This window comes from Heterodontus francisci, chromosome 43 (assembly GCF_036365525.1).
Source record: "Heterodontus francisci isolate sHetFra1 chromosome 43, sHetFra1.hap1, whole genome shotgun sequence".
NCBI classification, from domain to species: domain Eukaryota; kingdom Metazoa; phylum Chordata; class Chondrichthyes; order Heterodontiformes; family Heterodontidae; genus Heterodontus; species Heterodontus francisci.
This window is the reverse complement of record NC_090413.1, coordinates 17,271,623-17,285,157: the sequence shown is the minus strand read 5'-3', so window position 1 is coordinate 17,285,157 and position 13,535 is coordinate 17,271,623. Positions and strand designations below refer to the sequence as shown.

Genomic DNA, 13,535 nt, shown 5'->3' with positions numbered 1-13,535 from the left:
TTAGAATCAATGAATCCTAGAATGGTTACAGCTCAGAAGGAGGTAATTCAGCCCATTGTGTCCATGCTGGCTCACTGCAAGAGCAATTTAGCTAATCCCACTCCTCCACCCTTACCCCGTAGCCCCGCAATTTATTCCCCTTCGGATGCTTAATCAATTCCCTTATGTAAACCGTGACTGAATCTACCGCCACCGCATTCCCAGGCAATATATTCCAAATTGTAAACACTCACTGCATGAAATGTTTTTCTTTATATCGTCTTTGGTTCTTTTCCCAAATGGCCTCCTTCTGTGCTGACAAGTTTCTATGATTTTATGATCATGCCAAATGACCTTAAATTTTTACCAACTTTTAAACTGCAATTCTATTGCAAAACTATGATCAATCACATTTACAAGAGTATAGTTTTCTACATTTCTAACATTTACCACAATGAAACAGATCAGTAGACTGTTCTTCCTTTTCTGTCTGAGGTATGCTGCAGTATTGTTGTTGACTCAGTGATAACACTCTCACTTCTGAGTCCTGAAGTCCACGGGCTCAAGTACCACTTAAAATACGTGAGCATATAATCTTGGCTGACACTTCAGTGCAGCACTGAGGGAATGCTGCAATGCCAGTGATGCTGTCCTTTAGATGAGACATTAAACCAAGGTCCTATCTACCTTGTCAGAGAGATTCCATGGCACACTTGGAAGAGCTGGGGAGATCTCCCCAAGGTCCAATATTTTTCCCTCAACCAAAATCACTGAAATAGATTATCTGGTTGTTATCATAGCACAGATGTGGGAGCTTGCTGTGCATAAATTGGCCACCATGTTCTCTACATTACAACTGTGACATGCACTTCAAAAGTACTTAATTGGCTTTGACAGTATTGGAATGTCTGGAGGTCATGAAATGCAAATCCTCCCTTTCTTTGTGACTTGAGACCATTATCCAGAGGAGTGAGATTTACAGCCTGCATAGAGTCCAGTGAGAGCCATACTGTGGGTATCTGGAGATGTGTGCATGCGCATGGGCTTACAAATAATGCACAAAGCTCTGCATGTACCTGGTAAATTCAAAGGGGCTGAACGCCAGCAGTGCAAAATGGGCTGGTAGCAAATGGGCAGCGATTTGTCACCACTGCCGTTTTTATTTTCCATTGATTTCAAAAATATTGCCGTGATTTTTAATTACAAACCAAGTAAAAGCGACAGAGACTAGGAAATGAGTCACCAAAAATAGTCTGAACTATCATTCTGTGAACTTCAGTGGAAAGACCATCGCGTGGTGTGAAAAATCGGCAGCTGATCTGCTCCCAGTCCGCTGGCTTAGACCAACTTCATCCCACCACTCTGCAAATGTTTCAACAGCATAATAAAAAATTTTCTGCGCTCTCAAAACATGAAAATAAATTTTGTTTATAAACTGCCCAGAGAGTCAATTCACCCTTTGAGACAAGGTTGGAGCTGAGAACATGAGGAGCAAGAGTAGGCCATTTGGCCCCTCGAACCTAGTCCAGCACTCAATAAGACTGTGACTGATCTGATTGTGGTCTTAACTCCATTTTCCCACCTGCCCCCCCATAACCCTTAACTCCTTTGAAGATCAAAAATCTGTCTAGCTCAGTCTTGAATATATTCAATGACCCAGCCTCCACTACTCTCTGTGGTAGAGAATTCCAAAGATTAAGGACCCTCTGAGAGAAGAAATTCCTCCTCATCTCCATCTTAAATGGCGGGCTCTTATTTTGAAACCCTGCCCCCTAGTTCTAGATTCCCCCACGCGGGGAAACATCCTCTCAGTATCTACCCTGTCAAGCCCCCGTCAGAATCTTATGTTTCCATTAGATCACTTCTAATTCTTCTAAACTCCAACCTGCTCAACCTTTATTCGTGAGACAACTCCTTCATCTCAGGAATCAACCTAGCAAACCTTCCCTAAATGCCTCCAATTCTAGTATATCCATCCTTAAATAAGGAGCCCAAAACTGTATGCAATACAACTCACTGAGCCAGGGCCAACAGGTGAGAAGTAGCCTCTCTGAGAGGGTCACACTGCCTTCATCAGAGTGTCTATTGACACAACTGTATCAGCCAATTGGCTTGAGGCAGGGTGGGACTTACAGCAGGACTCATAGCACATAGGCTATTATACAGTAAACAATACCACTTACTCAGCAAATGGAGTCTGTTTAAACAACATGCTACAGCAAACAGTCTACAGGATCTATTTAAGAGTCTCTATGCACTACAGCAAACATATCCTGATAAAAGCAGGGTGTGGAGGATAATTACATATAAATTATGTGTGTATAATTAATCCCAGTCATTTACAGCAGTGCAGTCTCCAGGCTTGATTGACAGGGTCATAGAGACATAGAGTTATACAGCACAGAAACAGGCCCTTTGGCCCATCGTGTCTATGACAGCCATCAAGCACCTAACTATTCTAGTCCCATTTTCCAGCACTTGGCCCGTAGCCTTGTATGCTATGACGTTTCAAGTGCTAATCTAAATACTTCTTAAATGTTGTGAGGGTTCCTGCCTCTACAACCTCTTCAGGCAGGTGTGTTCCAGATTCCAACCACCCTCTGGGTGAAAAGTCTTTTCCTCAAATCCCCTCTAAACCTCCTGCTCCTTACCTTAAATCTATGCTCCCTAGTTATTGACCCCTCCGCTAAGAGATAAAGTTTCTTCCTATCTAATCTATCAATGCCCCTCATAATTTTGTTTACCTCAATCATATCTCCCCTCAGACTTCTCTGCTCTAAGGAAAACAACCCTAGCCTTTTCAGCCTCTCTTCATAGCTGAAATGCTCCAGCCCAGGCAACATCCTGGTGAATCTCCTCTGCACCCTCTCCAATGCAATCACATCCTTCCTACAGTGTGGTACCCAGCTGTGGCCTAACTAGCATTTTATACAGCTCCATCATAACCTCCCTGCTCTTATATTCTATGCCTTGGCTAATAAAGGCAAGTATCCCATATGCCTTCCTAACCACCTTATCTACCTGTGCTGCTGCCTTCAGCACCCCAAGGTCCCTCTGACCCTCTGTACTTCCTAGGGTCCTACCATCCATTGTATATTCCCTCGCCTTGTTAGTCCTCCCAAAATGCATCACCTCACACTTCTCAAGATTAAATTCCATTTGCCACAGCTCCGCCCATCTTACCAGCCCATCGATATCGTCCTGTAATCTAAGGCTTTCCTCCTCACTATTTATGACACCACCAACTTTCATGTCATCTGCGAACTTACTGATCATACCTCCTGTACTCACATCTAAATCATTAATATACACTACAAACAGCAAGGGTCCCAGCACAGATCCCTATGGTACACCACTGGTCACAGGCTTCTACTCGCAAAAACATTCCTCGACCATTACCCTCTGCCTCCTGCCACTAAGCCAATTTTGGATCCAAATTGCCCTGGATCCCATGGGCTCTTACCTTCTTAACCAATCTCCCATACAGGACCTTATCAAAAGCCTTACTGAAGTCCATGTAGACTACATCAACTGATTTACCCTCTTTTTGAAGAGATGATGAAAGTAGTGGACAGGGGAATGTCAATGGATGTTATTTATATGGATTTCCAGCAGGCACTTGATAAAGACCCTCATAAGAGACTGTGAGCTAAAGCTGAGTGGAGAAGGGACAGAGAGTAGGGATAATGGGTGGGTATTCTAATTGGCAGGATGTGAGAGCGGTGCCCCACAAGGATCCGATCTGTTGGGGGCCTTAACTATTCACCATATTCATTAACATCTTATATGATGGGATAGAAAGCCACATATCCAAATTTGCTGCCATCACAAAGATAGGTGGCATTGTAAACCGTGTAGATGGAAGCATAAAATTACAGAGATATTGATAGACTAAGTGAATGGGTAAAGCTATGGCAAATGGATTTCAATGCCAGCAAATGTAAGGTTATCCACATGCCAAAAATGATAGAACAGAGTACTTTCTAAATGGTGAAAAGCTAGAAAAAGCGGAGGTTCAGAAACACTTGGGGTTCCAGGTACATAAATCATGAAAATGTTATGAACAAGTACGGAAAATAATCAAAAAGGCTAATGGAATGTGGGCATTTATATCCAGAGGACTAGAATACAAGGGGGTAGAAGTAATGCTTCAGTTATACAAAGCCCTGTTTAGACCACACCTGGAGTTACAGTGAGCAGTTCTGGGCACCACGGCTTAGGAAGGATATATAGGCCTAAGAAGGAGTGTGGTGTAGAGTTACCAGTATGATACCTGGACTCCAAGGTAAGCTATGAGGAGAGATTAAACAAATTAGGGTTGTATTCCCTGCAATTTAGAAGGTTAAGGGGTGATTTAACAGGCAATGTAGATAGCGAGAAACTATTTCTGCTGGTTGGGGTGCCTCAGACTAGGGAGCATAGTCTAAAAATTAGAGCCAGGAGTAAAATTAGGAAACACTCTTTCACGCAAAGGGTGTAGAAGTTTGGATGTCTCTTTTGGAAATGGTAATTGATGAGAGATCAATTGTTAGTTTTAAATCTGAGATTGATAGCCTTTTTGTTCACCAAAGGTATTGAGAGATATGGGGCAAAAGCGGGTAATTGGAGTTAGTTTGAAGATCCACCATGATCTCATTGAATGGTGGAACAGGCTTGTGGGGATAGATGGTCCTCTCTTGTTTCTATGTTCCTATGAGCCGCACTGCTTCATACCAATCAGGGACAGCTGACAACACAATATGTTTAGGTTAAATCTGCAGTTACCTGTCTTAAAAGTGCCACTCGGTTTTGATTCATTTGTCACTGTGCTTTGATAATACATCCTCCTCCCATATTCTGTGCTCTGAATGTAATTTCTATTCACTTTTTGCAGAGGAGTTACACATCAATGGAAAGTTGAAATCCTCGGTCACCCTGCCCTGCGTCTACGACGTTGACCAGCATGGTTTACTTCACATGTGCTGGAACCGAGGGCAGTGCACTGTGTTTTATTGTGGAGAGGCATTGCTTACAACTGATGGGAAAAATATCTTTTACAATTTTGAATCAAAATATAAATTGTACGGGGACATAGCGCGAGGTAACTTGTCTCTGACCATACACAGTTTGAACTTGGGCGACGAGGGTCTGTACTGCTGCCGTGTAGAGATTCCTGGTCTTTTAAATGACCAGAAAACAGTAATTACCCTCAGTGTTACAGCTGGTGAGTTAATGCAATTTATCTGATAATAATACAAAATTGTCTTCCTGCAGTATATTTCAGGATTCACTGCTGAATCGTACAGAATGTCTGAAGAGTTTTTGGCAGAGTAAATAAGGAGAAATTGTTTCCACACTCAGGAGGGTCTGTAACCAGGGGACGCAGAATTTAGACAATTAGCAAAAGAGGCAGAGGTGAGAAGAGGGGAATTTGTTTTAAGCAGTGAGTTGTTATGATCTGGAAGGGTGATGGAGGGAGACTCAATAGTACTTTTCGAAAGAGAATTGGATAAATACTTGTTTTGGAAAATATTACAAGGCTGGTGGGGGTGGGAGGCGGGGTGCGCGGCAAAGAGCAGGGGATTGGGACTAATTGGATAGCTCTTTCAAAGAGCTATCACTGGCATGATGGGCTAAATGGCCTCTTTCTGTGCTGTAAACTTATTTGGTTCTCTCTATTGGCTGTGGAATGGGGTGACACACAATGATGGGCTGTCTCAGTGGTGGTCAGAGGGGCAAACCTCCTCTTGGTTTTTCATTCAGTTGGAATTGCCATTCAGGCAGACCATGGGGACAGCTGGCTTGGGAAGTTGAAAAATTTACCTTGATGAGGCCTTGCTACTTTGTTAAAGATTAGAGGCAGGTTTGCTTTGCATCCGACCTGACCTGAGAAGGCTTCATTTGTGCCTGAAATGGGGAAGTGTTGCATTCCTAGCACCAAGTAGAATATTAAATAAGAAGAACCAGACTTGATCAAGGACAAAACAAGAAATACAACGGGGTGGGACACTGAGAATCAATATTACCATCCGTCTAAATTTTTTGCTGTGATAATTTTCAGTATATTTTGTAAGATTGTTGAAAGTGACTGCAGCTATGTCCCTGTCACATTAATATCTTCATTACAGCAGAGCAAGTATTTGCATTTCTATAGTGCTTTTAACTTATTAAAACATCCCAAGGTGCTTCACTGGAGGACAATCAGACAAAATTTGACACCGAGTTGCATAGGAAAAATATTAGGACAGTTCACAGAAAGCTTGGTCAACGAAGGAGGTTTTAAACAGTGTCTAAAAGGAGGAGAGAGAGGTGGAGAGGTGGAGAAGTTTAATGAGGGAAGTCCAGAGCTTAGTGCCTAGATAGCATTGCCTCCAATGATGGAGTGATAAGAACCAGGGATGCAAAAGCGAATAGAGTTGAAGGAGCATGGAGATCCCTAAGGGTTGTAGTCTAATGAGAAATATGGTAGTCAATCTAGTAACACTGGACAAAATCAGAGCACAGAGGCACCCAGGACAACATCTGCGATCTTCTTTCGAAGGGTGCAGTTATCTACTGAAACTGGGTTGGAATAGATAAACAGAGTAGAAAAGGGAAATTTCTCTCTGTTAGCCATTCTTGCGAGTGGCTGAGACTAATAGAGTGTGGAAGCCTTGCTTCAATTATATAGGGCTTTGGTGAGACCACTTCTGAAATACTGGGCTGGATTTAGTGCAACTGGCAGGGCTCCCAGCACCAGGCTGAAAAGGTGGTGGGAAACCCATCTTGGCCTTTCAGAGCCCACCCCACACCCTGGCTCTATTTAACGCGCCCGGGCAATTAACAGTCCAGCGCGGGATCCCGTCCCTTCTAAATACATCTCCAAGAGCGGCTGGCTAACCAGAGGGCTGGCAGCTCAGTAGTATCGCCAGCCCCACTGGGAGTGGTGGCCACTGCCATTACTGCAAGCGTGCCTTAGGTCCAGGCCCAGCGCTGGAGACCCAGGCCCCAGGTAAATGAGGCGGGGTCCCTGGGGCCAGTCCAGCGGCCCGGATGATTGGGGGAGGGAAGGTGGGCATTGAGTGCAGGGGGAAGGAGGTAGGTTGTTTCCACTGGGGGCCTTCTGTGGGCCACAGATTGCCCACAGAGGAAGGCCTCCCCACACAAGCCCACAGGAAAGGCACCTCGTTTTACTGGGGAGGCCCCCTCCCTGCTGCTGGCTTAATGCCAGCAGTAGCAGGAAGAGGCCCTTAAGTGGCTGATAATAGGCCTCTAAAGGGCCTCAATTGGCCTCTGGGTGGGAAGGCTGTCTTTGGCCTATCCCGCCTCAACTTAATTGCGGTGTGACGAAAAGGTGACGGGCCCTCCGCATCCCCCATCTCCCACTGCAATTCTATGGGCCCTCCCGCCTCCTAGCCCACATCCGGGGAGGGGGCCATTAAATCCAGCCCACTGTGTACAGTTTCGGGATCTGTACCGAAGGAAGGATATGTTTGCTTTAGAGGTGGTGCAACAAAGGTTCACTACATAGATTCCTGGAATAAGAGGCTGTCCAATGAGGAGAGATTGAGCAGAATGTGCCTATATACTCTGGAGTTTAGAAGAATGAGATGTGATCTCATTGACGGGGTAGATGCTGAGAGGCTCAAACTTGGGTTTATAGTCTCAAGATAGGGGGGGGTCGGCCGTTTAGGCTGAGATGAGGAGGTTTCTTCTCTCAGAGGTGAATCTTTGGAAATCTCTATCCCAGAGAGCTCTAGATGCTCAGTTGTTGAGTAGATTCAAGACAGAGATTGATAGACTTTTGGCACTTCGGGAATCAAGGGATATAGGGCTAGAGTGGAAAAGTGGAGTTGATAATCATTAGTCATGATCTTATTGAATGGTGGAGCAGGCCTGAGGGGCTTCATGGCCTACTCCTACTCCTATTTCTTATGTTCTTATGACCTGTTGCCTGTCCTCTATGATCTTATCATCTTCAAGCAATAGTGAGGCCTGAGAGGAGTGTCAGGAATGTTGTTAGTCCAAAGTATCATTTGGTTCAGCTCCCAAAAATGTAGATAAAGTGAGTGAGTGGCATGCATTGCAAAAGTACAATATTTTGTGTTCCAAATAAGGGTTGATTGTGGGCAGCTGTTTTCACATATACCCAGAGCTGGATTAAGGCACAGGAAACCTGGGCAGCAGGGAAGAGGGACAAAGTCAACATATGTAATTTGTGATCTTAAGCGGGTTATCAGCCCTGTTAATTTAATGACTAGTAGGGTTACACATAAACGTATCAACATGTTTACTCAATGCAATCTATACATTTCTGAAAGGCGATAGAGCTCCAACCTAGCGGCAAATGAAGAGAGATTTAATTAATAATGTTGAGAGCTGTTTGACAATTAAATGAAATTCATTTCGTTTCACATGAACAGTGGTTTGGTTAAGGTTCTTTCCAAACTGGAGGGTTGGAAGTTCAAATGTTTTATTTGTATTTTAGATCGACCTTTTAAATGTCTTTCGGATAAATCTCTCGAGGAAGGCCAGATGGACTCTCGATTGCCGGTAAGAATTTTGCAGGTTCATGCTTGAGCTATTATATCTCTCCATTTCTACATATTAAGTATCTTGGGAGAGAAATTCAGAACTGTAGTGCCACTGGAGATGGCACTATGGAAGACGGATGCCCTCCTGAGAGAGCCCGTGTGCCTGCGCAATGCCCTCTGCTAAGTTGGAGCCGGGCTCCTGCATGCTCCTTGACAGTGACAGGAGGCTGTCTGGCAGGCCAGCCAATGCACCCAGCATCTTGGTGCGCATGCCCGTCAGTCTGCAGCAGAACCCATCTGCCACCTGACCCTCTGGTGGGCTGACAAATGAACCATCCTTTACTCCTGGCCTGGCTGCAGCCTGCTGATGCCCTGTGACCCACCACGTGCTGATCCCAACTCTAAACTTGCATCCAAGGTACGTGCAGTGCCGGTATTGAGGTAGTGGCTGTGAGTGTCAGATCAAGTGATGGGGTCTTTTCATCAGCACTGTGCTGTGACTGTCTCTGCTCCTCGTTGGGCTAATGAGGCTGGGCAGGAGGCAGTTCTTTGGTGTCTGAAATCAGAAAATCAGAAGGAGCAGTTTGGTGCGAGCGAGTGGCAATAGGTCCATAGTCACACCATCTACAGCTTGTTCATCGTGCCAGATAGCAGGATGAGGTTTTGTGGGGAATTGTAAAAGCAGGAACACACCATCATCCTTGATATTTTCAGCGATGCTGGATGCCATCGGCTCTGTTGCAAGCCGGTCCCATGATGATGAGAATCATCTCCTAAGTAGAGCTCAGGAGATACAGGCATCCTGGCCCCCCGCTGGTTCTGCTCTAAACCCTTCTCTTGTGTGCCACCTTTTCTTTCAAGAGAAAGGGTTTGTGTTGCATTGTGTTTGGGTGATGTCATAGAGTTATGCAGCACAGAAACAGGCCCTTTGGCCCATCGTGTCTGTGACAGTCATCAAGCACCTATCAATTCTAATCCCATTTTCCAGCACTTGGCCCGTAGACTTGTATGCTATGGCATTTCAAGTGCTCATCTAAATATTTCTTAAATGTTGTGAGGGTTCCTGCCTCTACCACCCCTTCAGGCAGTGCGTTCCAGATTCCAACCACCCTCTGGGTGAATTTATTTTTCCTCAAATCCCCATTAAACCTCCTGCCCCTTACCTTAAATCTATGCCCCCTGGTTAGTGACACCTCAGCTAAGAGAAAACTTATCTAATCTTCTTATCTTCTTATCTAATCTATCTATGCCGCTCATAATTTTGTACACCTCAATCAGGTTCCCTCACCCCCCCTCAGCCTTCTCTGCTCTCAGGAAAACAACCCTAGCCTATCCAGTCTCTCTTCACAGCTGAAATGCTCCAGCCCAGGCAACATCCTGGTGAATCTCCTCTGCACCCTCTCCAGTGCAATCATATTCTTCCTATAGTGTGCCGACCAGAACTGTACACAGTACTCCAGCTGTGGCCTAACTAGAATTTTATACATCTCCAACATAACCTCCCTGCTTTTATATTCTATGCCTTGGCTAATAAAGGCAAGTATCTCATATGCCTTCCTAACCACATTATCTACCTGTGCTGCTGCCTTCAGTGATCTATGGTCAAGCACCCCTAGGTCCCTCTGATCTTCTGTACTTTCTAGGGTCTGGCCATCCATTGTATATTCCCTTCCCTTGTTAGTCCTCCCAAAATGCATCGCCTCACACTTCTCAGGATTAAATTCCATTTGCCACAGCTCCGCCCATCTTACCAGCCCATCTATATCCTCCTGTAATCTAAGGCTTTCCTCCTCACTATTTACGACACCACCAATTTTCGATGTGCCTGCGTTCGCTGAATATCTGGCGATACGTGGAAGCTAGCAGTATTGATAGGTATGTGAGGGTGAGGTGGAGCTTTGGATGTTAGGCGTGAATCTCAACTGCCAGGGACTGCTGCTGGGTGAATGCTCTGGTTGTGGTGTATGGAGCAGCGTGAGACGCATTCACTGACCTCGAGTCTGGAACCCTCCCTCTGCCTGGTGTTCCATTTTCCGTGTTTACAGTTGCAGCAATAGTGTGCAGCTGCAGCCTCCTGGAATTGAGTGCTGCTTCCCTTTAAGAGGGACAGACTACCTTTAAGAACAGAAAGTTGATTGCCTCATTTGCTATTAGCACACGCTGCTCAGCTCCCTGCTGAGGAAAGAGGAAGAGGCCTGCAGAGTGGCAGATGCTCAGCGCTATGCTACAATCAGCTTAACGACATGCCAGCACCACATTTGCCTACCTCCACGTCAATGGGCGAGGGCAGGTTGTGAAGCACGAAACCTGTGTCCAAAATATGGCATAGATGACTTTTTAGCCCCTTTGGTTTACAGACGCCCTTAAGGGGAAGTCTGTTCCTTTCTTTCACTGTAAAATGTTGTTATATCCTATTCCTTCTGAGGGAAAAAAAAATCTACCTGTTGCTTTTCCATTTCTCTCTCTTCCCCCATTTTAAACAAGTTTTTGGTTTTTGTTTCTCCTTATCTCTTTCAAAAATATGGCATGTCGTGAAATCAGGGTAAAGACGCATCGTTTGCACCAAATATCATGCACAGTATGGGAACTGAACAGCTCTTCTGTTTCCAGTCCATTCTTTTAATCTTAAAAGTTAATATTGAAAAGTCCATATTCCTTCAGGAGGTTAGTCAGGCTGGATCTTTCCTTCTAGTCTGAGAAAACTGCCTTTTACAGCTTTGATTCTGATTATCATATTATTTGGTGCAGTATTGATGTAAAATCAATGGGGCTGAGGTTGTCTTCATTGATCTTGTCACCAAGTTAGACTGTTTCTAATTCCTCAACGGTTCACAAATACCCCCCCCCCCCCCCCACCCCACCACCCCCCATCTCTGGGATTCATTGGTGATTTGTTGGTTTTGAGCATTTAACAGCTTGTCTAAAATATTGCGGTGTGTTGCTGGGGGTTATTCTCACTTGGGAAAGGCTCATGTCTTCCTTAGAGTTTATCTGGATGAAGTCGATCATGCAGTATATTAACTAATGCGTGCATGCTCGGTTTTGAGCCCCTTCTCAATTCTTCTTTGGCTGCGCTCTCATGTTTATAGAACTGGAAGAATTTCTTACCATTATCAGCTGCCTAGCCTCTGGCATTCCCTCCTTAAACCGCTCCGTCTCTCCGTCCTCCTTTAAGATGCTCCTTAAAACCTATCTCTTTGACCAAGCTTTTGGTCACCCATCCTAAAACCTCCTTGGGTGACTCAGTGTCATTTGTTTTGTTTGATAACATTCTTGTGAAGCGCCTTAGGAGATTTTACAACATATAAACGCAAGTTACTGTTGGTGATCTATTTTCCAGCTGCAGCTAACGTTTGCCCCTCTGACCATTCTTTGAACACATTTCTGCCTGTTCCATTTCCAGTGACCCTTCTCACACCTTCCCCCTAGAGGGTGTTGCAGGCGTTGCAAGTGTCATTCCTTCTTGCGCTACTGTAATGCATTTAAAGCCACAGTGCTGAGTTTGTGGCTGGCGATCTTGCTGTATTTGTTCGGCTCAGTGTGATTCTTTGAAAGGTCCTTGACGTGTCCTGGGCTGAAGTATTGATTAAAGCATACCTCCTCCCAATCAATTGTCTCAAGCTGGAGGGCGATGCGAGGGGAGTGGGGGTAGGTGGATGGGGAGGCAGGGAGCAGGGTGTCTGTACTGATGGATGTTTTATGTTTCTCCATTGCGATAGACCACCTGCTATACTGAACTGTACACTTTAGATGACGATGAAACAACAGGCCATTGTATGCTCTGTTAGAATTTCTTAAGGTGTTCAATGTTTTTTTTTAAAAAAACAGAAAGCCCCCTGTAATTCCACATTTTGTCACCTCATGAATTGGACCACAAGTTTCGACAGGGCCGTGTGCAACAGTTCTCACGCTGGTTTTCCTGTGCAGGTGAGCTGTACCTGAATCCTTTATTGCACAGAATTCTCAAACTGAAAGGCTGCATTTAATAATCTTCTTTAAGAACCCTATGTTCCCCTATTTCTGGTCTCTTTCCCATTCCCAATTTCCTTTGCCACACCATTGGGAGCTATGCCTTCAGCTGCGCGGTCCCTCAGCTCTGGAATTCCCTTTCTAAACCTCGCCGCTTTTCCACCTCACTTTCTCTCCTGTTTTAAAAAGCTCCTTAAATCCTGCCGCTTTGACCAAGCTTTTGATTAAGTCCCCTTTTGATTAAGTCAACTGGGTACAGTTGTTTCTTGTTGTATACCTGTCGTATGACCTATGTCGTCAACGCAAACGTAGGAGAGTGGAACAGCGGGTGAAAATGTTACAGGTGGGACAGAATAAGGTGAATGGATTAGATTCGGAAGTGTAGTATTGTTCATAGGCGAAATTATACAATTAAGGGTGGATGCTGTAAGGCATTTTAATATCTTTTGTATTTCTGTTTGTAAGTAAAATGTAAGCAGTTGTGGTGTGGACCAGTGTGTGGAGCTCACCGGGTGGTAGGAACATGGAATGCAGAGGACACTGGGACAAATAAAGACAATTTTCACTGAACACACACACACACACACACGTGTCAGGATATGTCATTAAGGCGGTGGCCCAGACTAATTATACTCTGTCTACACCAACTCTCATAGACAATGGCCTCTCTGGACATGTGTGAAATGTTTTTTTTTCTGCCTTATCAAGAAACAGATATCACATCCATTGATAAGAGTCTTATAGTTATCTGTCCTTGTGTCTCCTCCTTTAGTCTGGCGCCAATTCTTTTTATCTGATTATGCTCCTGCAAAGCACCTTTGGGATGTTTTACTAAGTTAAAGGCTCTATATAAATGCAAGTTGTTGTTGGCCATGCTGTACTTGAACACTTCAACAGATCTGTTCACTGCTTTCTTCTTATCCAGCATCTCATTTTACAAAATTTCTGTTTCTCTTGTGCTTTGAACTAAAGTAACACAAAGTGCAGTAGCGAGGAAGTGATCAATTATTTGGTTACTGCGTGATTTATCTGATCTTTGTTCGAGGGACCTATATTCACATGACCTTTAAGTATTGCTCAGGAGAAAGAATGTAC

The 13,535-nt window shown here is 44.6% G+C and overlaps 1 protein-coding gene across 6 annotated transcripts in view; it reads left to right on the top strand.

Annotated features, from left to right (window-relative positions):
* The window catches only part of LOC137355617 (adhesion G protein-coupled receptor E3-like), a 71,231-nt gene that overhangs the window by 22,393 nt on the left and 35,303 nt on the right, over positions 1–13,535 (top strand). For 5 of the 6 annotated variants that reach the window (XM_068020958.1, XM_068020962.1, XM_068020960.1 and 2 more), the window contains exons 4-6: positions 4,853–5,182; positions 8,426–8,490; positions 12,300–12,398. In XM_068020958.1, coding sequence (XP_067877059.1) covers positions 4,853–5,182; positions 8,426–8,490; positions 12,300–12,398 — 494 coding nt within the window. The remainder of the gene's footprint in view (positions 1–4,852; positions 5,183–8,425; positions 8,491–12,299; positions 12,399–13,535) is intronic. The other variant, XM_068020959.1, reaches the window with a different exon arrangement.